Here is a 25,754-nt window from a genome sequence, read left to right as displayed (position 1 = left end):
GTCACGGAGAAAGAGGAGAGAGAGCGGCACTCTTTGATCCCTCCGGAAAACAGACTCAGCTGTGTGGTGTTTTCATACTTGTCTGTAGTGTCTTAACCCCCTTATGTTTACCTCCACTACAAACGTATCAATAATGTGCTCCTGGGGGAGGAACCAGTGAGCTACTTCCTCTTCATCCATCACCGGGGCGAGATGAAACTGCTTCAGGTAAGTGTTGGTCAAGTCTCGAACGGCCCGGATATCTCTCGGTTCCATCGGTCTCAGGCCTGACGTCTTGGTAGCCTTGTTGCAGTGAACACAAAACAAAGTGGGAAGTTGAACTGTAAGAGGAACGGAAGGCCGGGTACGTCAGCGTCACCTGGGAGCCTGTCAGAGCTGCCGAATCGTGGCTCGCCCTCAGCCCTACAGAATCCGCCGTTTACCAAGACTCCCCAGTGATCGGTCTACACACAAAAGCTTGAAAAGCACTGACGTAAAAGTACGTTAGACAATGCGTTGTACCTTCTATCCGTGGGCCCGGTCTGGGGTCAGTGCTGCCCCAACGAAGCCAGAGGGGACACCAATCTACGTGCCAAAGCCAAGCATGTTAACAGCCTCCACCCCGGGGCAGAGCAATCTGAGCATGTGTTCTGGAAGGATGTGCTTTAGAGACTGCCCTGTCTGACATGTTGAGGTGAAGACAGCTCAGAAACTGATTTTATTGAATGGCTCGTGAAGAGGCTGTAGAGTTCTTGTGAGCAACAAAAATAAAATAAAAGTAGATCATATTGGTTAGAAGGGGAAGGGCAAGCATTTGACCAGCCAAGTATTTTCTAAAGGTGCATGGCTAGCTGCCAAGTACCAGGCCTGGCTTCCCCTGCTCTCTTTTGATTAAAAAAGGTGATTAGAACAGGCATTTGGATTCATCATTCCAGAGCATCACAATTTCTACGGTATTCTATTAGGAACAGAATTAACCTAAGGGTCAGGACAGGTCCCCATTTGGATTTGTTCCACTGTGACCTCAGATGAGCTTCAGACATCACTTAGCTCCCTGGGAACTGCCCAAACACCAGAACACTTGAGCCGTGAAGTGAGAAAACCCACTACAAGTGCTTGTTTGTACACAATACTAAAAACTTAGCAAGACAACTTCATCTTTCCAGTTAGCTTGATTTTTTTCCTTTTTCCTAGAAATAGTGGATACATTTTAAGCAATAAGTAACCTGTATATAAATAGTTCTATTCTACCTTTTCTAAGTTATCTTTAAATGCTTTAAATTAAATACTGCCTTTAAAAATAGATCATGACAACTCCCGCATGCCCCCAGACTCGGAGCATAGCAGATAAGCCTAAGGTGGAAAATAGGTTTCATGCTGAGTGCTGGCTCTGATCCATCTTAGCGGCTGTGCCGAGGTCTCTTGGGGTCCGTGACAAAGAATGCTGACTGATCACTGACTGGTGGGGGCTAGGAGGGGGGTTGAGAGATCTGTTCTTTGTATTTACAGACCCAAATGTCCTTTCTGTTATGACTTATGTAATCTATAAAGACGTAGTAATTCAGCTAAACTACAGTTTACTAGTCCACATCGAGAGAAGATAAGCCCTGAACATATAATAGAGAACTCGTACTTCTAGCCTTCCTGTGGATCACAAAGCCAAAGCACGAGAAATCTCCAGGCCCTGGCTTCCATCCAAGGCTTAACCCTTCAAGCAAGAAGGGTAATAACAGCCCGAATATGTGCGAATGAATGAAATGAAATGAATGAATGCCTATGTTTCGAACCACATTTACACAGTAAGGTACGGTGAAGGCTGCAGACAGGGAAAAAAGTCAGGGTCAGTTCTTCAAAGATGACACTTCTTGGGCCTGGCACTTTTATGTAAGCCAGGCAAAAATTCTTTTTTCCTTTCCCCTGACCCAAGTTTAGTGTTTGGTAGCATTTCTATACTGCAAATTCATGGCAAGATGGAACCTAGGTGATTTCCAAATACTGGAAAAGGTAACAAACATACATTTCTAAATGTTAACAGGAAAAACCAAACTACATATACAGAAAGAATGTATTTAAAAAGTCATTTACAAAGATGGTTTTCTGCTATGCAGATAACCTCGATAAAGTCTTAAGTAGCCTTGCTCAATAGTAAACTGCTTTTTCTTTTGATGCTGGTTCAGGAACAATGATATCAAGCAATTAGATTCATTAGTGCAAGCAATAGGATAGTGCATGTGTTAGGCGGACATTCAGAAAGGAAGAACAAGCCTGCCAACTTCTTTCTAGACCAAAACACTCCTCTGCAGCAATATTCTCCCTCAGTGAGTATTTATCCTGCAAAATCACTAAAATCAACATCTTTTGTCCAGCAGACACCCTTAAAGCAGCAGTTCCTGAATATTTTTGTCTAAGACACCCTTCCCCTCTTAAACACGGAGTATTCCCAGCGAGTTTCGCGAAGGTGGGTTATATCCACCCGCACATATCATATTAGAAATTAAACCCGAGAAAATCTTAAAACAAAAAAAAAATGCAGGAGCACACATTCCAGAAGGCCTCTCGTAGACGTCACAGTTCATCTGTAGGGTAATTAAAGCGAAAAATGCATTTTATGTCTCACTGTTATTATAAAAATAGTGTTGATGTCACAGACCCCGCTCCCCCGGAACGGACTTGACTCCAGGACTTCTCAGGGGCCCCAGGACCAACTTTGAGAACTGCTGTGTCAGGTCTCCAAAAGTCAGAATAACGGGTAGTCGAAGTGGGAGATGGAAAACTCTGTGAAACAGTATGTTTGGGTGAACAGGCAGAAAGTATACGCACTGGGCAATTTATAAGCCCTAGAAGTGCTTTTTCACAGAAGCTTTTTTTTTAAAGAGAACATCAGACTGTATCAGCTATAAAAAAAAAAAAATGCAAGATCCCAGAAAACAGGAGAAGAATGTTTACTTTTGCTGACTCATAATGTGTGTCTCAGGGCCTAAACGTGCTTCTTTCTAATATCATGAAGTTTCACACTCTCCAAAAAAAAAAAAAAAAAAATTAACAGAAGCACAAAATACATTTTAAAATATAAAATACACCCTCCAATTACAGCTGCGGTCTTCAGAAAGAGGTGGGGAAATGTTAAGCCTAGATTTAAAAAATGGTAAGTTTTGGCATAACCCAAAAAAGAAAGGTGGCTTCCAGAGAATTCCAAAAAAACAAAAAGACATTTCCAGTGACTGAGACAGCCTCACATTTCATATGCAAACTCTATTATCTCAGCCAGACTCACTTTCCCAGGGTCCAACTAGCAGGCGTGACTCGTTGGGACTCTCTGTACATTGAAATATGTGTAAAATCTGCTTATCAGTGCATATGGCGAAAAGGCTCAGAGGTCTATTAAAAAACAGAAGCCGTTTTGTTCTCTGTCAAACTATGTGGCGTAAACTCTCTTAGAGCCAAGATTCCAGAGTAGAGATGTAAGCAATGATTATGGGGATTTGATTTAAAAAGCAACCGCAGGACGCTAATCATTAAAAAAAGCATCTACTGCAACTAAATGTTGCACGTCTTCACAAGCACGTCCTTCCTGCAACACTGTGGAAGGACCCCAGGAGATGAACCTGACTCCAGTTTTTTGCCAACTTTAAATTCCTTCACCTTTAAGAGCACTGACCAAAAAAAAAAAAAAAAAAATTCCAACTTTGTTTGAAAATGCTCAAAAGTGGGGCACCTGGGTGGCCCAGTCGGTTAAGCATCTGCCTTCGGCTCAGGTCATGATCTCCAAGGTCCTGGGATCGAGTCCCGTGTGGGGCTCTCTGCTCAGCGGGGAGTCTGCTTCTCCCTCTGCCTCTGCCCTCCCCTCCCTGTTCATTCTCTTTCTCTAATAAAATCTTCAAAAGAAAAAAAAGAAAAAGAAAACGCTCAACAGCAAGCTAAAACAAACCAATGTTTACAAGGTAGGGGAGGGCATGACACTCGGGGAGACCTCAGCATTGCAGAGAGCAGAGGCTGGGGGGGGGTGGGCCCTGGGTGGTTCTCTCCTAACAAGAAGATGACGATTCTGGGCAGAGCAATTTCACTGCTCTCTTCCACAAAACGGGGAGAATGCCCTGCCCTCCTAGAACGGTTCTGAATAATAGTTGAGACTATGGATGTTCGGTGTCTAGCACAACGCTGGCCATAATAATGTTAACGCTTTAGATCCAGAAGTCCACAAACAAGGCCTACAGCAGGCACGGTACGCAGAAACAGTAATGATGGATCAGAAGATGAGACTGATCCAGAGAGCAAAAGCTGTACGCAATAAAGTTCTTTACGCTTAAGGGCACAAAAATGTTCTTAAATCACACGACTGGGCCCTATGCAGGCAGAGGCCATTGTCTAGTACATGCTACGTTGTCCAGCCTTTTTTTTTTTAAGACTTTATTTTTAAGTAATCTCTACACCCACCATGAGGCTCAAACTCACAACCCTGAGATCAAGAGTCGCATGAAGAGTCTCACACTCTACTGACTCAGCCGGCCAGGCGCCCCTGCACCGTCCAGCTTCTAACTCAAACGACACACTCCCCGGCGGCTCGGTGGGTGCCTTCTAGATTTTCTAATATCTGTATTCTCATCTCTTCTACCCTCTCTTTTTCCTCATTGTTTTACTCTTCATTTTTCTCTCCTTCCCCAGGACTTAAAAGCAGGGAGGCAGACTGGAACACGCCAACGAGCGCTATTTGGCCCCTGACGATCATGCTTTCCCGCGTTCACCTCCGCTCTAGTGACCGTGTGGCGAGACATCCGGTGGGACCGGGCCACGCTGCCCCCTGGGGGTGTGTGAGAGGTGACGGCAGGAGCAAAGGGATCTAACAGGCGGAACGTGGATGTTCGGGGCGTGCATCCCGAGTCCCCCACTTATTAGTGACAGGCCCGTGTCTAAGTGTCAAACTGCGTAAGCCCTGATCTCTTCATCTGCAAAATGCAGACAGGCCACACCAGCTTTGAAAGGTTGTCATGAGAGTAACATGAATATATATACACATGTGAGAGCACTTTGTAAACTTCACTTTATTGGGGGAAAAAAACTCCCAATGCCGGACCAGGGATTTATTACCAACTTGTTAACACTGTTACCTGAGTTGATCGATTTTTGCGTAAAAACATAAAGGATGAGGGACAAAAGTCAAAAATACTCTTAGCTCAAAGTTTGATCACCCTGAATAAACCCATGACAGATACTAAAACTCCTCCTTCATCCCATTTTAGGAAACCTACACGGAAGTGGGCGCCTTCCTTACACACAAGCTGGACGGCTTCAGGCTCAAGAAACTGAAATTCGGGGAGACCACAGAAGAGCGTTAGCCCCTAGTGAAAAAAGTGGGCACGCCTGAAGTTTTTAAACTTCCGCTCCTGGATGGCCAAGTCTCCAACCGCAAGGAGGCCGCTGAGAACGGACAGGCCTGCAGGGGGCGTGTTTCGCCGTAGTCGTGTCCTGTGCCTCTACGTGCCTGTCCCTCTCGGGTCACTCTGGGTCTTGGCCCCTAGCATCAAAAAAGCCCTGGCCAGTCAGTATTCAGTGTCACGTTGCTAGTGTGACTTCTCTGAACGTCTTCCGTGCACACATCTCCACACACCTACCTTCCCTTCTGCCACTCCAGCATGAGGGGCTGGCGCCCCCTCCCCAGGTCCTGTGACCCTACTCTCTCATGCTGTCTGCAGTGTTTATTTTCTTCTCTTCTGCTCCACATTTCCCCTGCTTCCTTGGCCTCAGAGGCGGTGGGTTCATTAGTCTGAGCCCCACCGTCTGCAACAACAGTTAAGACCGAAGGGAAGCCGAGGCCTTCCGATCCTTCTGCCAGGTTACAAAGCTCCAGAATGACGGTCCTGATCTCTCCCACATCCAGTTTCCCTCGCCTCCATTTTTCTCCTCATGAAATTCTGCCTAAGGTCAGAAATCAGTTGATTCCTGTCTATCACTGGAAAAAAATACATCCGTTCATGTAGCTACTCACATGTACTTGGTAAACACACAACATGGCCGAAAGACGAAAGGAGGTAGTGGAGTCCACCGCGCCGAGAAAGGCCACCGCAGGTGAAGCCCTCCCCGTGTTCAAGAGGAACATGGTGACATTCCACGGGGATCCCTCAATCAAGTTAAAATAGTCACGAAACTACTTTCTAACAACCCAAGAGAAAGCATAGCTCTGGTGAAATCAAAACTTCAAACGAAAGATCCCATCTGTGGCAGACAGATTCTAAGATGGCCCCCGGTGATGCCACCTCCTGGTGCTCCCAGCCTTGCGCTCCTCCTGAATGTGGAACCTGGGACTTGCTTCTAACCAGTGACATTCACAGCGATGGTGACTGGATGTCACCTCCAAGCACTGATTACATAAGGTTCTAACTTCCACCTTGCTAGCGGCTCTCTCTGTAGACTCACTCCCTCACTGGCTTTGATGAAACAAGCTGCCATGTTGTCACAGCTGCTACCCTACGGGGAATCTCACCTGGCGAAGACCAGAGGGAGGCCTCAGGCCGATGGCCAGCAAGGAATTAAAACTCTCGGTCCAACTGCCAGCAAAAACTCAGGCCTGCTAACAGCCATGTGAGGTGGACCCACCCCCAGTCAAGTGTTCAGATGAGACCCAGCCCCAGTGGATACCTTGATGGCAACTTCATGAGAGACCCTGGGGCAGAGGCCCCAGGCAAGCTGGGCTTTGATTCCTGAACCACAGAACCTGGGAGAAAACAAATGTGTGTTTTAAACTGCTAAATTTGTGGGAATCTATCACAACAGCAAGAGACAACTAACACACCATCCAAGCCTCAAATAAAGGCAACACTGGTAAGCACATGTAACTTTTCCTCTATTAAGAGACAACTTGTCATGTTGGGAATTTACTAGCTTAAAAAGATATTTTTTTGAGGGGGCACCTGGGTGGCTCAGTCAGTTAAGTGTCTGCCTTCGGCCCTGGTCATGATCTCAGGGTCCTGGGTGAAGCCCTGCGTCAGGGGCAGTGGCGGGGGGTGGGGGGGGGGGGGGGGTACCTGCTCAGCAGGGAGCCTGCTTTGCACTCTCTCTCTGCCCCTCCCCTCTGCTCATGCTTTCTCTCTCAGTCTAATAAATAAATAAAAATCTTTCAAAAATATATATATTTTTAAGATTTATTTATTTATTTAAGAGATGGGGTGGGGAGGCTTAAGAAGAACCTTTCAAGCAGACTCCCCACTGAGCACAGAGCCCAATGCAGGGCTTGATCCCACAACCCTGCGATCACGACCTGAGCTGAAACCAAGAGTCAGATGCTTAACCAACTGAGCCACCCAGGCGACCCTAAAAAGATGGTAATTTAATGAAACATTATTTCCTCTCCTTGGTCTCTCACTCTAAGCCTTATTCCTTAAATAGCATCAGAAGCCCCAAGTTTTCTTCCTTCTTATGTAACAAATGGTAAATACTCGAAATTTCAAAACTTACGTATCTTGAGTTCAATCCCATCCAACCCTAAACTAAAGACTTAAAAGTCTTAAAAAACAAAAAGCAAAAAAAACCTGGTGTTTCCAAATGAGCTCCCCTATTTTTGCTAGCCCAGAGTTCCAAAAAGCGACATATTCACATTCTCAAACACATGAGCTGGTTTTTTAAGACTCTTGCAAATAACTCTTTTCTACATTAAAAGCTTTAGTTAAAGTCACAGCTTTGAAAAACTGCAGAACATTCTTACTTACATCCGGAAGTCTGTAGAGCTTCATTGTTCTCTGTAAAGTCATATTTCTACTCAAGTGAGAAAATTTCACTTCTACCAGTTTTCTGGGGTTTAGTGATCGATGCCAGTATCTGGAATATAATAAAGGTTTTAAAACCTGATTGGTTTCTAACCCTACCAGTTTTTTTACTCTTTGTCCCAGTTATAGAAGCATTTAACGAACACTAGTGATGCCCCTGGTGCAGGGTTGGATGCTAGCCCTCTTCTTGCATAATTATTTTATCAGCTGGTTTTTACATCTAAAATACATCCTTACTTTCCTTATGTTCCTTTGTAGTCTGTGACATTTCATCTCTTTCAGTAAAGAGCAATCAAAATTGTAAATAAAGTTAAAAAGTGCCCAGTCTGCAAGTCTTTAATGACCACTGCTGATTCTACAGGAAGCAAACCAAAAAGTTTAAAAACATGAAAACATCCCCCCTAAATTTGTAGCTGTCGCTTTTATATAATGCACACCAAAGAAAACAACTTTTTGAGAAACTATCTTGAATTTCTTCAGTGATTCCAGTTTAGGTACTAGGATGATTTGTATTAAAACATACCTGCGAAGTCTTATTTGTTCAGGTTATTTATGAATAATTTAATCGGAGAGAGTCGTTTTGCAGTTTACCTTTCATACCTTTCATAAGTTTTCGTCTTATTTGAGGCAAAAATAGTCAAGAGAGATAAACCCTGAGGCTTTACAACAGGTTAGTCCAGGCACCAAATCTGCCCTGGATTAACCTTTGAAAGCTTGGTAAGAACAGATGAAGTCATAAAAAACAGAGCTTAAGCCTTTTCTTACTCTGAGCAAACAGGTTTGTTTGGGCTTCTCAACTGGTGTTTATCAGGCATTTGGGACAGTTCCCTGACAGCCAGGGCAGAGGCTGGTATAAACCTGAGTGTTTGGAAGGAAAGAAAATGCTAGCAGGCTGGATGTTTCAAGATCACAATGCCCCGAATTCCCCAAGGGAGAGGCAGTGCTGGTCTCTCCAACGGAAAGGACACAGGAATACAGAACCAGCATCATTAGCAGGTAAATGTTAAAAAGCAGAGTCCCCCGCACCCCCCGGCTTTTTTTTTAATCACGAAGTGGTTCTATGGCAAACTGGAAAGAACACTGGACACAGTGGTTCTTGGGTCTGGTCTCCCCCCTCTGCCACCAAACTACGTAATAACAGGTAAACCCAAATCCCTGAGTTACACGTGAGAGTAACTGGTAGCAACAGAGCAAGGGGGCAAGAGGTGAGCCTGTGGTGTTGTTACCTGCAAGTGGCCACCGGCTTAGGAAGAACCACTCCAGCGGTATAGACGGCCTGAAAAATCCCTTCCAGGTTCACTCTTCTGGTTATTTCTCGAATTAACACTGGAGCTACCCGTTTTGATCTCAATTTCTTATGAACACAAAGAAAGTTGATTTCTACCATCTTTTTCACACTAAGAAAGAGAAAGAGGTCAAAAATCGGAGGGAATGTAAGACGAAAACATTTAAAAAAATAAGACAACACCCATGACATTTCAAAGAATATGAAACCGAAAGATCCCCCCCACCTTCAACACAATATTTAAGAACAAATGAACATCATTTAGACATTTCACAAGTTCAGATGGATATGCTGGTCTCCAAATCCCCTGCTAAAATGATCATAACTCTAGGCCATGGAGACCCAAACGCCCTTGTCCTAAATAAATTTAAGACTTTTTTTTTAAAGTAAGTTTTCACTTTAGAAAACGGGTAAGATGGGGAGCCTGGGTGGCTCAGTCGGTTAAGCGTCTGCCTTCGGCTCAGGTCATGATCCCAGGGTCCTGGGATCGAGTCCTGCATCGGGATCCCTGCTCAGTGGCAGGGAGGCCTCTCCCTCTCCTCCCCACTCATGCTCTCTCTCGATATCTCTCTCTCAAATAAAATAGATAAAATCTTTAAAAAAAAAATAAAAGAAATAAAAACGGGTAAGATGTGCCTCAAAGTTTCTACATCTGTTTTTTTCTGTCATGTACGCAATTAGGACAATAACTGGGTCACCCAGCTGCACAATCTGGTAAGATGTTGCTTTGGAGTATAATGCAATTCCTAGGATCCTGAGAGGTGCCTTGACCAGACGAGAGCTGGTGTTTTTCTGAGCTACAGTAAACCTTCCAGGGCTCCAAAGCCTGTTCCCCACTCTGGTTCTACGTATGCAGGCATTCCATGTGGCACAGAGACTCCTTGACATCAAATGCCTTTTAGTAGCAAAGAAACTAACCAATACACTGAGAAGTACACAGTCCCACTCTGCACAAGATCTCTGACTTTCTGGGCTAGAGACCCAGAGCAAAAATGCAACACAGTTATCCTATGGATAAAAAGATTTTTAAAAAATCTCTCCTAAGATTTTTTACGATAATTTTTTTCTCCAGAAATAAATCTGAAATAACCATTTATAGCTTTTTTATTCTGATACATACATATATACATGTATACGTCGTATTTGTGTGTGTGCACTGACGAGATTGAGAAAGAGCTGTCCTTTTTTTGCTGTTTGCAGTCCAATTTTTTTTTATTAAATCAACTTTAGTTTTCCACTGGTCCGTGTTTCTGAATCAGCTTTATTTTTAAGAGTTTTAGATTTAGCAAAACCGAGCAGAAAGTAGAGTTCCTTCCTGCAGACCCCCGCCCCAACCCACCCACAACCTCCCCTAAGATCAACAATCTGCATCGGTGATTTTTCAAAGCCCATTGTAACTGCAGTTCTTAGAAAAACAACACATCAAAGCCGGCATGGACAAGCTGTAATAGGTACCTGTCATAAATCCGAATGTTTGCTGGGATGGCACTTATGAACCCTACTAGCTTTTTGTTCGAAGACACTCGGACCCCACAGTGCCACTGAAGGAGCCAGCCCGGGGGACGCAGCGCCCTGAAGCGGATGCAGGCAAGGAAAACAGGCAGCGGTTAGTGTCCAGGAACCCAGGGAGACCGAGGCACGCCGCCCCGACTGCCCAAGCCCGGGGCACCCCCCAGCAGCCGGCCAGACTCACCACAGCAAGAATTCGGGCGAGTAGTCGAAACGGAACACGCTCTCCTCATCTTCCACGTAATTCTCATTTAACAGCGTGTACAGCTCCTTGAGCTACAAGACCAAGCAAGTGTCCGGTCTATGGTGCTCACAACCCCCGCCCCCCAGAAGCAATGTGTGCGAAGGCAGGTGTTGAACCCCAGAGTGTTACTCACCACATCGGCGTTACCCAAGTCCAGGGTGTCCCACATAAAACCCTGCGGCAGGGAATAGGGCTCCTGACGCACGTTGTCTTTATCCGCTTCAATGGCCCCGTGAGAGGTTATGACTTCATCTGGGGAGGAGAAAAAAGACAGACAAAAAGAATATTCAAGGACAAAGCATTGTGATGATCCAAAATGGTCCGTCACAGAAAACGAAATCATTTCTAGGGGACTTGGGTTTCACATCATCTTTGAAAATATGCTATGTTTCAGCTCCTTCTTGGAGGGAGACAAGGTAGCTAGGTGGCGGAGAAGAGCTGCTATCTCACCAATTAAATAGAGGGAGCAATCCTTTCTCATGCAATGACAAGGTGTGTATTAGGACATGACAGTGACTTCTCAGCCTCAGCCCCTACTTGACAGATCCACTGCACTACACCACAGTGGACAGCTTAGGTCCTAAGACGGCCTGGGGAAGTCTCTTCTTATTCTGCATTTCAAAAACCTGGTGGGGTGGGGGGAGGGCTACGGTGACCTCTGACCCCTCCCAGCAACACCTACAAGTAATTTGCAGACTGCTGACAATGCAGCTGAAGTCATCCACGGCTCCAGTGATCTCCACAAAGGTGCCCTTTTCCAGTTCCTTCTCCACAGCTTCCCAGTGTGACTGGGATAGAACCCAGTCCCCTGCGTGTGGCTGATGCCCACCTGGCCTTTCTCTCCAGCTTCATCCACACTAACCCCCCTCAGGCTGGCCCCAGCTCACGGTGTCTGGGGTTTCCCTCTGCTCTCACAGCCCTTCCCCTGCTCTCCTTAGGCGAGCCGCTTGCGTGTTTGCAGACATAAGCTTACACATCACTTTCCCACAGCATCTTTCCCTGACTAAAGCTGTTTCCTACCTGGAGGATGCCCTCCCTCCATCTCCACCTGGCCACCATTTGTATCCTACTTCCCCTTCACTGTTTCCCCGCCATGTTCCCCAGCGCCTGGCACTGAGCAATACACACTCACCACTGATCTATTACTCAGCCATAAAAAAGAATGAAATCTTGCCGTTGGTGACCTTGAAGGCATTATGTGAAGTGAGTCATGTCAGAGAGAGAAAGACAAATACTGTATGATTTCACTTATCTATGGCATCTAAAAAAAACAAAAATTCTGAATTCCTAGACACGGAGAACAGTCTGGTGGTTGGCAGGGGTGGGAGTGTGAAATGGGTGAAGGGGGTCAAAAGGCACAAACTTCCAGTTATAAGGCAAGTAAGCTCTGGGGATATAATACACCGCATGGTGATTATAGTTAATAATACTGCATTGCGTATTTGCAAGTTGCTAAGACAGCAGATCTTAAAAGTCCTTATTATAAGAAAAAAATTCTGGGGACGCCTGGGTGGCTCAGTCGGTTGGTTAAGTGTCTGCCTTCAGCTCAGGTCATGATCTCCAGGTCCTGGGATCGAGTCCCGCATCGGGCTCCTTGCTCAGTGGGGAGTCTGCTTCTCCCTTTCCCTCTGCCTCTCCTCTCCACTTGTGCGTGCGCTCTCTCTCTCTAATGAATAATGAATAAATAAAATCTTTAAGAAAAAAAAAAGAAAAAAAAATTCTGTAAGTCGGTGTGGTGAGGGATGATAACTAGACCTACCGTGGGGGTCATCTAACAAGGTACACAAACATCGTTATGTTCGACACCTGAAACTAATATAGTGCTGTATGTCAGTTACACCTCAAAGAAGAAATAAATAAATAAACAGAAGCAGAAGGAAAAAAAACAACAGGTATTTGCTGAATAAATGACCCTCAGGTACAGGTTTTGGCCTCACCTTTTTTTAAATTTATTTTTATTACTATTTTTTTAATCACCTTTTTTTTTTTAAAGATTTTTTTTTTTTTAATTTATTTATTTGACAGAGAGATAGCACAAGTAGGCAGAGCGGCAGGCAGAGGGAAAGGGAGAAGCAGGCTCTCTGCTGAGCAGGGAAATGTGGCGCACCCCGGCTATCTTCCCAAAGAGGTATGGTGGTGTTAGGAGGCGGCCCAAGGCGGCTTGCTTGACCCCGGTGCTGTGACCTGAAAGCCACCAACAGCTTGCCAAGCAGCATTCAGCTAAACCCAATACATACGGATCAACAGACCCACATCCCTTTCTCTAATGGCCACTCAATTCAACGGCATTTAAAATCCTTTAAGTTCACTCTAGGGAGTCTTCCTCCACAACCAAACACATGTATTTCTAGAGCCTGAAGGAAAAAACAAGTGAGGAGAATCGCTTTCCTTGATCTTTCCCACTCCCAAGCCCGTGCTTTTTCCAGGTACGTGGGGTGGATACGGCAGGGAGAGGAGCAGGAACTTCAAAAAGGTTGAAAACCATTATTTGAGGGCAAAGACAAGGACTGTTCCCGGATTTTTATGCGATAAAACGGATAATGTGTACATAACTGGACTACAAAGAGATCTGGATGACAATCCTTTACCTTACACAGATTCTGGAACTCGAACAATCAAGAAAGAAGAACAGAGAAAGTAATTATAATCTATTTGCATAGGAGGATAAGAGAAAGCAGCAGGCTTAGCTTTTAATGCAGTCATAATCATTTTTAGTGCATTTATATCATCACCTTCTCTACTGTGGAAAGGGGAAGAGTTAAATGATGTTTATGGAAACTTATAAGGCGAACAGTCTGAGTGGAACGTGAGGGAGCAGGCCCAGCGCTGAGGGGAGAGGCCTGCTGCCGAGATGCCCATGCGCCCCACGTGTCCCCCGGAGCGCTCCCGAGGGGCCCAAGTCCCTTACTGCGCCGCGGTGTTCTCAGCTGCTAGTAATTCACGCCGGCGGTGAGTGTGCAGGATCCTACTGCTGAGCAGCATAAAACCTTCCATTTCAAGAAGATCTAGTAGGGCAAATATCCTGTGTCTTTTGGAGTAAGTGAGATGTGAGACTGCTAAAAATTTATGTAGAGGAAAAACGATTCCATGAAGCTCAGGACCAAAAAAGGTCCTGAGACTCTGTCTTTTATATATGTTTTGAATACACTAAGGTTTCAAGTGGGAGAAGTTGGATTTTTTCTATAGGAAGAGGAATTAGACTCTAAAATTGTGTCTACTGAAAGCCAGTGTCACTACCCAATATTTCTATTTTAAGACGAAAAACAGGACTTTTGTGTACACTGCTAATCTGTGATAAAAAAACAAATTATGGAAATTATGGAAGTTTCTTTTGTTTGTTGTTAACCCAGCTGTTTTTGTGAGGGGGGGGCAGAAAGAAAGGCAGAAGAGCTTACTTAATTTGGGTACCGGCTGTGTGTCCCAAAACTGGTATCTGTGTTTGGCAGCCTCATCGATGCTCCTGGCGGGGCCCTGGCACGCGGACAACAGCTCCATTGCTCTCTGGATATCCTGCAACTTCTGCATTGGAATGCTGGGATTCTAGAACAGCAAAGACACACACACACAAAAATGAGGCAGCGGCCACCGCTCCCAAACCTGGGGCAGACACACGTGCCATCTGCCTTGGAGCCTACAACACCAAAAAACCAACCAGCTCTCCTCTAAGCCTGGTCAGGGATCGGGCTCAAGGATGCTAAGGTATTAAAATAGAAGCAAACACATTATGTTAAAGGTAACAATAGCTCGGTAGTTTTAACGGGGCTTTGATAGTTTTGGGAAATCTGAAGTAAAGCCGACCACCCCTGGCTTCAGGGTCCCCCCTATCTGCAGAGGGTCCTCACCCGCACTCATGCGGGCAGAGCGGCAGAGAGGAGGGACACGCGCGAATGCGTTACTACCACGCGGCAGCCCGTCAGGCATACCCTCGGTTTCACTGTTGGGGTTTATGCCCTGCAGTAGCAATGTGGGGCCAAAGGAAGTAAGTGCTAGAATGGAAAGCGGGCAGATGAGGGAAATTTTAGTCCATTAAAAAAAAAGAAGAAGAAAGAGGAAGGAAGGAAGGAAGGAAGGAAGGAAGGACAGGAAAGGAAAGGAAAGGAAAAGGAAAAGGGAAAGGGGAAAGGGAAAGAAAAGGAAAAGGAAAGAGAACTGAGTGCTGAGCTGGGAAGGAAGTTAATCAAGAAAGGAAATCTCTAAGAATGCCCTCCACCAGGACCACACCCTGCCCTCTCCCAGCTCTGATGTTCCTCCAGAGACAAACCTTCCAACGAGAACAGTTTCTTCTGTGAGTTTAGATCTTTGGCAACCACAGCCTGTTTTCCCCAACCCAAGTGTTGGAAACTAACCTTTTTAAGTAAAACATATTCTCAGTCTGGAAAATTGACAATACCTTTCCAATCTCAAGTTCCTTCCTCAAAGCCAATATCCTCTTATCTCTGAAGATTCCCCAGCTCTTTTTTTGGAAAGTCCCTCAGATAATGTAATCCCACACGGAAAGTGAGCCTCTCTTTTCCACTTAGGGCTGAATAGGAAAATCACGGAGTTTTTTTCAGTACGCAAAATTATTAGTTTTAGGATTTTGATGCCACACAAACAGTGCTCTTCACTGTAGTTCAGAAGTGGTTAACAAGAATTTCGGAGCCCTTTGGTTTTCCTGTGTGCCAACAAACCGGGGGCGCAAAGAAAAGCTACTATCGACCCTCGCTGGTTTATTAATAGTAGCTCTGGACTTCTGGTCAACGTTGAGTCTAACGTCTGTGGTCGGAAGCCAAGCCTTTAACCTGGGAAGCTTTACCCATGTGACACACTACAAAACAGAGTTTATTTAATATAGGCCTCCCTGTGTTTGCTTAAGATTCTTGCTCTGAACCTCCAACATAGAGTAACTGATTTCCAGCAAAATGAAATTTACATCCATTGGAACCCCTGAACAAGGCCATCTACTAGAAGACCGACAACTTAGAGAGAAGTCGGAGCACAGCATATTTCAACTTAATAATGCTTGAACATGTCCCCATTTATCCTTAAAAAGGCAAATTTGAACCTACAAAGCCTGCACTGAATTTGTCATGGGAATTTTTCTTTCCTGATTCTGGAGTTAAATTCTTGATCACAAATATGCCAAACTCTAGCTAGTTTGCAGCAAACATGAATCAGCATCTTTGTTCCAAAGGAGCCAAGGATATCCCAACTCCGTGAAGACAGACCTCAGAGTGGTTTCAACCCTACCTAACGAGCCTCATCAGGTTGACTAGCAGTCTTTACATAAAACGACCATTCGTGAAATATTTATATCTGAATGATCACTATTTTAAGTGCTTTCTTTCTTTCTTTTTTTTTTTTTTTAAGATTTTATTTATTTATTTGAGAGAGAGAGAATGAGAGACAGAGAGCATGAGAGGGAGGAGGGTCAGAGGGAGAAGCAGACTCCCTGCCGAGCAGGGAGCCCGATGCGGGACTCGATCCCGGGACTCCAGGATCATGACCTGAGCAGAAGGCAGTCGCTTAACCAACTGAGCCACCCAGGCGCCCCTTTAAGTGCTTTCTTAAAGTAGAGAGTTGCGCAAGCACAATTTTCAAATCCATGGTGACAAAGCAGCAAGGGAAATTCAGCTATGATACATTCTTAAACCTATCCATTTACTTTCCACAGCAGCACCGCCTGGGGAGAAATGAATTAGTGTTAGGGAAGGTGAGAACGTGGATCAATCCCACGTTAGCTTCCCACTACCATATCCCTAAGTCAGGCGCACCTCTTTTCCTCCGTGGACTACTAAGCTCCAACTGTACGTAACTTTACCCTTTACTTTCTAAATTTAGTATCTTGGAAAGATGTCCAAGTCCTCCACCACTAAGAAGTCTAAAGAATCCAGACAAATGTCATCTTATTCTGGTTCTTGAGGGCAGAAAATAATATTTTCTACACACAATCCACTGTAATTTATAGTGTTATTTAGAGCTAGCATCTTGTGTAAGGGAAAGAAGCTCCAGTTTAAAAAAATGCAATGGACAAAGGCCCACATTAACACAATTCTTATTTATTCTCAATTAAAAAAGAAAACAACTTCTCTACGTACATGCTAGCCATTCCTCCTGCCTTGGCTAGCTCTAGTTTCTCATAAGTGACCAGAAGTAAGGGAAGGGCTCAAAGTCACTGGGGGGTGCGGCGAGGGGTACAAGCTGATGGTGATGGTAGAAGCAATACAGAGGGTCAGAACTGCATATAAGTGGCACCGCATTTATCCAATGAAGCGACATTGAGAAATGGGAAAAATGTCTTGGGAGTAGATGGTGTACCTTATATGAGTGACCTCAGGAAGTAGGTACAGTGAATAGAGTATTTATTACCTGAGAGACGAGCTGAAAAGCAAGGGGAGAACATCCCATTTTCTTCTCACCCCACATAGGCAGTCAGGGAGAATTGGGCAAAGTAAGTATCCTCTCAGTGACCCCTCTGGTCTTACATGTAAAACAGTAACAACACCAAAATCTGCCTGCAAGACCCACTTCCCACGATACAGTGTCAACTGTGTGCAAGAAAAAGAATTTCAACCCCGCGAAACTTGCCATATATACAGTGCTTTAGACTATAAAGACCACTTAACAGAAAGGATCTAACAGCAAATAGGCTCGCAGAGCGCGGCACCCACACAGCTCGTGGGCCGGGACCGAGCCCCTCGGCCACACCACGACCCCCGGGACAACTGACGTGGAGCTGCAACCATCAGGATCATCCGGGCTTCGTCATACTTCTAACGCCACCCCCTTTGCCCTGTGAGTTTCCTGCACGGAGAGGGCCCTGTGGTCCCCCGTGGCCCGCACACAAGGCCTGTGTTCCCCGCCAGGGTGACCCGGGTCGGCCCCCCGGAAGGCGGGGGGGGGGGGGCCTGCCATCAGCACCACCAGAACCCCACGCGGCCGGCCATCCGCCCACCACAACTGCTGGCTGGGTCTCAGAGGGGTGTTTCTCCGGCGGGAACGGCAGGAGCTACGGCCCACCCTAGGCAATGGGATGTAAGAATGGCCGAGAAGCCAACTGGTCGGATTCAAAGTCGTAAGACTTACCCGTGGCTGCTCCCGTGGGAATCTGCTGCCAGATCGTGTGGTGCTATTCAGGTAATTAGACAGATACCCAGAAAAATTAAAATGTGAATATCTTCTGAACTAAAAGTAATGAAATATTAAGCGTAACTTCAAAACAACAACAACACACACCTAACAAGCTCCCGTGGAGACTGACTTCTATCACTACAATCTACATACAAATGCGCTCTTTGAGAAAAAGGAAAAATGCAGGTCGTATCCACATACACACAAAAATGCAGTCTGTACCTCTTGGTTATTTAGGTACGAACATCAGCGTCAGGAAGGCTGTAAATGCCCGCCGGGGACGAGCGCCTTCCAGCACACGGTCCCAGCAAAACCCTAAGGACACCTCTGCTCCCCCGGGGGCGCTGAGCCCTACAGTCCGGCTCCCACATGCAGGAGGAACCACAGAGGCTAAAATAAAACAGGGGTCTCACTTTGGAAGGCTGCTGGATTTTAATCTCCTGCGAATCAGAGGCCGAGTCTGACTTGGTGCCTCCGGAGTTCGGTTTCTCCTTTTTTCTCTTCTGTTTCTTCTTTTTCTTTTTGGCACCCAAATCCCCTCCAGGACTTCTGTTAGGAAATTCACAGAGGGTAAAACAAGAACAAAAAAAATCATTATATAAAATTAATCATTGAGAAGAACGCAAATTATACCCAGGAAGAAAAAAAAAGAACTAGATTAGGATGCCTGATATTGTGATTTATAAGAAACGTATATATGTGATCATTCAGACGACCTAATATATAGCTCTCATACATACTTCCTAAGTGACAAGAGCTTAAAAATGTCTGTTGTGTTAATGAGGTGACTTTTGGAAAGTGCCTAAGGATGGGGGTTGGTTGCCAGTGGTGCGAACCCTGTGATCAGAGGGCTGGAACTTATATTCCCAGCCCCCAGCTTCCAGGGAGGAGGGGAGGGCAGCAGGATGGCCAGTGATTTGATCAGTCGTGCCTATGTAATGAAGCCTCTATAAAACCCTCGAAAAACAGAGTTTTCCTTGTACAGATTCGGGGAGAGTGGAGCATGGATGCTCCGCGCCCTTTCCCAGCACCTGGCCCTGGGCATCTCTTCCACCTGGCCATTCCCCAGTCCTATCCTTTTACGATAAACCAGTCATCTAGTAAAGAAAATGTTTCTAGTACTTCTGTGAGCTGTTCCAGCAGATCAATCGAATCTGAGCAAGGGGTCTTGGGAACCTCTGATACACACCTGGCTGGTCAGTAGTACAAGGGACACTGGGTTTGCGACTGGTGTCTCAAGTGGCGGGCGGCGTGGGGTGGGGAGCAGTCCTGTAGGACCGAACCCCTGCCCCGGGCAATCTGATGCTACCTCCGGGAGGACGGTAGCAGAATGCAGTTAAATGAAAATTCTGCTAGTGTCGGTGGGAAGCCCGCCCTCCACACGCACATGATGAGATTAGATCCAGAAACTCAAAATGGCATGTAAAGTGGGAAATGGAAGTGAGATGAGAAGTTAATAGCACAAGGAACTCGGAAGACTTACTAGTCTACACGAAGTCACACTGCAGGTGCTTAAACAGCATTCGAGCAGGAAAACTGGAGCTAGAAACCATATTTTATAATGGAAGTCAAGTAGCTTTCACCCTTAACCACGGCTCCACTAACCTACTTTTTAGGCAGCCTTTTAAGGGAGAGATGCGTGTTGTAAAAAATTCCATTATAAACATCTCTTGGGTACAACAAACCACAAATCTCAACACAACAGAACCAAAGAAACCGCTTCTCTGCAGAAGGGGAAATTTTCCTTGGTAAATCATTTAACAAGAAGAATTAACAATAAAAAATTCTACGTGAAAAAAAAATGTTCACTGGTAAAACATTTGTCTGGAACTCTTGTCATCTTATGGCTGTCACCCCCTGAAAGAGCGGAAGAGACGCCAGGAGATTTGCAATTTCCAGTTACTTGGGTCTACACTACCACAGTATTCCCAGAAGGGAAGTTAAAATTCAGAGACAGTTACTGCATTACCGCCTGGATGTAGGGGAAAGTGATGGAAACAATCAGTTCCATTCTGTTGCCCTCAATGAACTGTATCTGCTGCTACCTACTTTCTCTGACTAGTTATCAGAAATGTATGCATCAGACAAGACACAAATGTCACTGATACATAACATATATATATATTAACAGCCTCATAACATTGTCCCTCAGAAGCAACCAGTGGTTTTTCTGGTACATATTCTTCCAAAATTCTCTTTTTTCTCTAAGCACGCCTTTATTTTCACTGTAAGTTTTAAACAAAAACTGTATCTTAAACATACCATTTGCCACCTTACTTTTTTTCTCCTTCCACTTACTTAACAATGTGTCTTAGACTTCTTCCCATGTCAGGATATAGTGAGCTACCTCATTTCTTTTTAGCAGCTAGAGAGCATTCCATTGTGTAAATATATCATATTTAACCATCCCTATATTAAAAAATGCTGCTGCAGGGGGCACCTGGGTGCCTTCCGGTTAAGCATCTACCTTCGGCTCAGGTGACGATCCTGGGGTGCTGGGATCGAGTCTCACATCCAGCTCCCTGCTCAGTGGGGAGTCTGCTTCTCTCCCATCCCACCCCCCGCTCATACTCTCTCTCTCAAATAAAATCTTTTTAAAAAAATGCTTACAGGGCGCCTGGGTGGCTCAGTCGTTAAGCGTCTGCCTTCGGCTCAGGTCATGATCCCAGGGTCCTGGGATCGAGTCCCACATCGGGCTCCCTGCTCGGCAAGAAGCCTGCTTCTCCCTCTCCCATTCCCCCTGCTTGTGTTCCTGCTCTCGCTATCTCTCTCTCTCTGTCAAATAAATAAATAAAATCTTTAAAAAATAAATAAATAAAAATAAAAAAATTAAAAAAATAAAAAAATGCTTACATCTTTATGCATTCATGCCAGTATGTCCAAAGGTGCAAATGCCAGATCAAAGGGCACGAACGTTTTTACTTTTAGTAGATAATTAAGATTGCTGCACTAAATACTGTACCAATATCCACTCCACCAAGAGTAAATCAGTTTCTGGTCACCAATTCCGGTCAACAATTCCTCTCAGATTCATGGGAAAGGCAAGGACCCAGGACAAACTAAGACTGGCCCCAAGACTGGCCAGACAGGTGAATACAGGGCTTCCTGGAGAAAAGCCTCATGAATGCAAACCTGCACGGCAGCGGTGCTCAGGTAAGAAAACCAGAGTCGTGACTGCCCAATGCTGGGGCCTATATGTGGACCAGGGGGGTCCAACACAAGGGGAATCCCACACGCTGGTGAGTTTTACCTCCAGGAGCAGTCAGGTTCCCAGAACAAACAGCAGACAAAAATCCCCCCATGCTTCTGGCAGTGGGAGGGGAAGAGGGACCCTTCTGAAATGAGCCAGAGCACTCTGTTCTCAACAAAGCCTGCCCCCAGAAGAAATTAGTCGTCGACCAGAGCCTAACTGACATGGGGAAACAGCCAAACCCAGCCCACGGTAGCATCCTGTCCCACATGATCGGGGAAAAGAAAACAGAGGAAACAGGAGCAAGTTCAGAGCCCAGAGGCACAGGCTCACCAAGGGCTGGGAGGGGCAAGACGGTAGAACCCCCACGCCCTCACCTCTCCCCACTGTGCTACTGAAGGCCAGCCTATAGCAGTCCCTCTTACCTGGTACCTCACGTCTGGCTATCCAGAAAAAGTTGTAAGGTGTACTGAGAGGCCAAAAACACAGTTGGAAAAAAGACCAAGCACCGGAATCGGACAGGGCAAGGATGCTGGAATTATCAGACTAAGAATTCAAAACAGCTATGATTAATATGCTAAGGTCTCAAAGGAACCAAGCAGACAGCATGAAAGGACAGACAACATTAACAGAGAGACAGAAAACCTAAGAAAGAACCAGAAAGAAATGATAGAAATAAAAGACACTGTAAGAGAAATGAAGAGTACCTTTGATGGGCTTATTAGTAGACTGGACAGAGCTGAGGAAAGAATCTCTGAGCTTGAAGATGTTGCAACAGAAACCTTAACAGAAACGTCCAAAAGTGGGGTGCCTGGGTGGCTCGGTCAGTTAAGCGTCCGTCTCTTGATTTCAGGTTCAGGTCATGATCTCAGAGTTGTGGGATCAAGCTCCGCGCTGGGCTGCCCCCAACCCCACTCTCGTATGCAAGCACACACTCTCTCAAAAACAAAAACAAAAATACAACAGCAACAAAAGAAATCTCCGAAAGTGAAAAGCTAAGAGAACAATGACTGATGAAACAGATTAGGATACCCAAAGGCCGTGGGACACCTACAAAAGGTGTAACACATGTGTAATGGGAATACCAGAAGGCAAAGGAGGAACCTAACAAATATTTGAAATGATCACAACCGAGAATTTTCCCCAATGAATGTGAGGCACCAAACCACAGATCCAGGAATCTCAGAGAACACCAAGCAGGATACATCCCAAGAAACACTACGCCTCGGTACTGGCATATCCTTTTCAAACTACAGAAAATCAAAGATTAAAAAGAAAATCCTGAAAGAAGCCAGAAGCAAAATATGCTTCTCCTATAAAGGAACAAGGAATGTCAATTTCCCAACTTCTCTGCCAATACTGAAATATTAACATTCTTTTTCATCTTGGACAGTCTTTTTTTTAATTTTTATTTTTTTTATTATTTTTTTTAAAGATTGTATTTATTTGACAGAGAGAGATACAGCGAGAGAGGGAACACAAGCAGGGGGAGTGGGAGAGGGAGAAGCAGGCCTCCCGCCAAGCAGGGAGCCCAATGCGGGGCTCGATCCCAGGACCCTGGAACCATGACCTGAGCCGAAGGCAGACGCTTAACGACTGAGCCACCCAGGTGCCCTTCATCTTTGACACACTTATAGGTAGAAAAGTCTTATTGCAAATTTAACTTTTCTTTATTTAATCAGGAGCAAGGCTATACATCTTTCCATATGTTTACTGACCATTTATATTTTTCTATGAATTGCTCATTCATACCTTTTTCTGTTACCCATCTCTTAAAAAAATTGATTTGTCGGTGGCCTTTATACAAGCATGGATGGAACTTACCAGTTGTTAAGTATTTTTACTTTGGGTACTTTCATTTCATTCAATCCTTGCAACAGCTCTATGACCTACTACTTTATGTCTGTAGTACATTGCCTAAGCTGTTGTGTATTACTTAAATTGCAAATACTTTACCTGGTTTATTTTTTTTACAGTATCTTTTCCTATATAGACATTTAAAATCTTGGTGGAGTCTAAGAAATTTTCCCTGTGGCTTCTGGGCTTTTAAATCTTGCTTAGAAAGACCTTCCCTACTGTAAAACTACATTAACATCCTTCCATGTTTCTCCTCTACTGTGTGACTTTTGGAAAATAATATTTCACTTTCTAATTCACTTGGAATAAAAGGTGTACAATGTGAAGTGCCCATGCCTCTACTTTTCAAAAATACTACTAAATACAAGAAGTAACATCACTTGTTATTACTGGGGTCACACTGTAGCCCTCAAAGACTGATAAGCAAATTTTATAAGAGAGGCAGATCTGCCTACTAATTGGATGCAATCACATAGTGAGGTTCTCTTGCTGCCGGATACCGTTCCAGGTGCAAGCAGTATCAAAACACATCTGAAAATTCTCTTTTTTAAAAGATTTTATTTATGGGCGCCTGGGTGGCTCAGTTGGTTAAGCGACTGCCTTCGGCTCAGGTCATGATCCTGGAGTCCTGGGATCGAGTCCTGCATCGGGCTCCCTGCTTGGCGGGGAGTCTGCTTCTCCCTCTGACCCTCCCCCTTCTCGTGCTCTCTCTCTCTCTCTCTCTCTCATTCTCTCTCTGAAATGGATGAATAAAATCTTTAAAAAAATAAATAAATAAAATAAATAAAAGATTTTATTTATTTATTTGACAGAGAGAGAGCACAAGCAAGGGGAACTACAGGCAGAGGGAGAAGCAGGCTTGCCCTGAGCAGGGAGCCTGATGTGGGGCTCGATCCCAGGACCCTGGGATCATGACCTGAGCTGAAGGCAGGACGCTTAACGACTGAGCCACCCAGGCGCCCCTGAAAATTCTTTGATACTTCTCTCAACAAGAGGTGAGGTCTATTCCCCTCCGCCTGAATCTGGGCAGGCTTGTCACCTGCTCTTTGTGCAGCAGAAGTGACCCCATGTGATTCGGGAGGCTCGGACACAAAAGGCCATGCAGTTTCCAACCTGGCTTCCTCAGGGTGCTCATTTTGGGGGCAGCCAGGAGCCACGGACGAGGCCTGAGTGCCCTGAGACCTCCGGGCCAGCAGACGGCGCACCTAACTCCACAGGAGCACCAGGTAGGGCTGTGGGAGGGAGGCCGCCGGGTGGACGACCAGCACCGTGGAGCCTGCACCTGCACAAGAGGCCCTAAGGGAGTACCTGCCTTTCCAACTTCCTACCCACAGAATCTGCAAGCGTTAACAAAGTGACCACTGTTTTAGGTCACCAGCTCTGTGATGACTTGTTACAGAGCAGTAAAAACTGGATCAGATGGGCACCTGGGGTGGCTCAGTTGGTTCGGCTCAGGTCATGATCCCGGAGTCCCTGGATCGAGTCCCGCATCGGGCTCCCTGCTCGGCGGGGAGTCTGCTTCTCCCTCTGCCCCTCCCCCCTCTCATGTGCTCTCTCTCATTATCTCTCTCTCTAATAAATAAATAAAATCTTTAAAAAACAACAACAACAACAACAACTGGATCAGCAATTGGGTGCCTGAAAATGGAGGGCCACTCTAATAAAACCCTAAAACACAAGCCACCGCTCCAAGGCCAGGTGAAAAGGCCGGGAGGGGTGGTGGGGGTTCCAAGAAAAATAGACACAATGTCTCACATAATGATTATTTCAGTGAGTGCTTCATTTTCAACTAGGAACCTGAATGCGGAAGGGAGACCCATGCTACATACTAGAGGAAGAACGTTTATAAAGAGCTGTTGCCAGCGATGATGTGGAAGCCAGAAAATGTACCTAATGAGCTGATGATGCTCGAACTAAGAAGATCACTGGGCAGAGGGCTGAAGGTGCTGCTTCGCCCCGCTGTCTATAATGAGACAAGAGAGAGATCAACTCAAGAATCAGCTAGTTAGTTTCTGAGTAGAAATTAGAGAATATATATACTCAGCCAGTATTTTGCAGGTTAAAAAAATAAGTGTTTCTCATCCCAGCATCTCTAGAAGGCAAAGGGTTTGCATATTGAGAAATGGCCTCAGGGGCACCTTCAGCTCAGGCTCAGGTCGTAATCTCACTGGTTGTGGGATCGAGCCTGCATCAGGCTCCTAGCTCAGGGGGGAGTCTGCTTGAGATTCTCTCTCCCTCTCTCTCCCCCTCTGCCGCCCTTTTTTCTCTTTCTCTCAAATAGTAAATAAAATAAATCTTAAAAGAAAAAAGAAAAAAGAAATGGCCTAAGCACAGGAAGTCAAAGCAAGGGTGGAGCAATAAGACCCTTTGTTAGGATGTTGCGAAGATCTAAGGTGGTGCCTCTGGACCATTCCAAACAGACAAAAGGCCTTCTAAGTTTCTGAAGGATGGGCCTCATCTATCCTCTGTAAACAATAGATCTTCTAAGAATCTTTGTCCCACCACACTCTCACCAGGAGCCCAACAGAGAGAAAAGTTTATTTGACAGAAGAGATTTCAGGGTAGCTTTTGTCGAACAGAGTGGATTATAAATGGACATGTAGGAAAGCCCATGACATTTCTATGAGCATCACACCAGCTTGAAAGGGAGCAGAACAAAGTGAACAGAGGCCTTTGGACCCTCAGCCTTTTATAGGCAGGAAACAGACAAAGAAGTTTACTCACTGAGGTGCAAAGTCAGTTTTCTTTTGGAAGGACGACTGGAGGGCCAGAACCAAGAGCCCCAGGGACAGAGCCCAGAGCCCCAGGGACAGAGCCCAGAGC

The 25,754-nt window shown here is 45.4% G+C and overlaps 1 protein-coding gene across 3 annotated transcripts in view; it reads right to left on the bottom strand.

The window, feature by feature from the left end:
* The window catches only part of NMT2 (N-myristoyltransferase 2), a 63,437-nt gene that overhangs the window by 12,814 nt on the left and 24,869 nt on the right, over positions 1-25,754 (bottom strand). For 2 of the 3 annotated variants that reach the window (XM_035021570.1, XM_035021568.1), the window contains exons 2-9: positions 18,298-18,433; positions 14,170-14,314; positions 10,908-11,026; positions 10,715-10,806; positions 10,477-10,593; positions 8,963-9,133; positions 7,680-7,788; positions 112-282 (exon numbers count right to left, since the gene is read on the bottom strand). In XM_035021570.1, the coding sequence (XP_034877461.1) occupies positions 112-282; positions 7,680-7,788; positions 8,963-9,133; positions 10,477-10,593; positions 10,715-10,806; positions 10,908-11,026; positions 14,170-14,314; positions 18,298-18,433 (1,060 nt within the window). Of the gene's footprint in view, positions 1-111; positions 283-7,679; positions 7,789-8,962; positions 9,134-10,476; positions 10,594-10,714; positions 10,807-10,907; positions 11,027-14,169; positions 14,315-17,839; positions 17,883-18,297; positions 18,434-25,754 lie in introns of all 3 variants that reach the window. The other variant, XM_035021569.1, reaches the window with a different exon arrangement.

The sequence above is a fragment of the Mirounga leonina genome, unplaced genomic scaffold (genome assembly GCF_011800145.1).
Source record: "Mirounga leonina isolate KUSES-001 unplaced genomic scaffold, KU_Mleo_1.0 Mir_175, whole genome shotgun sequence".
Taxonomy (NCBI): Eukaryota; Metazoa; Chordata; class Mammalia; order Carnivora; family Phocidae; genus Mirounga; species Mirounga leonina.
The sequence above is the reverse complement of the archived record's forward strand: the minus strand, read 5'-3'. Positions and strand labels throughout refer to the sequence as shown.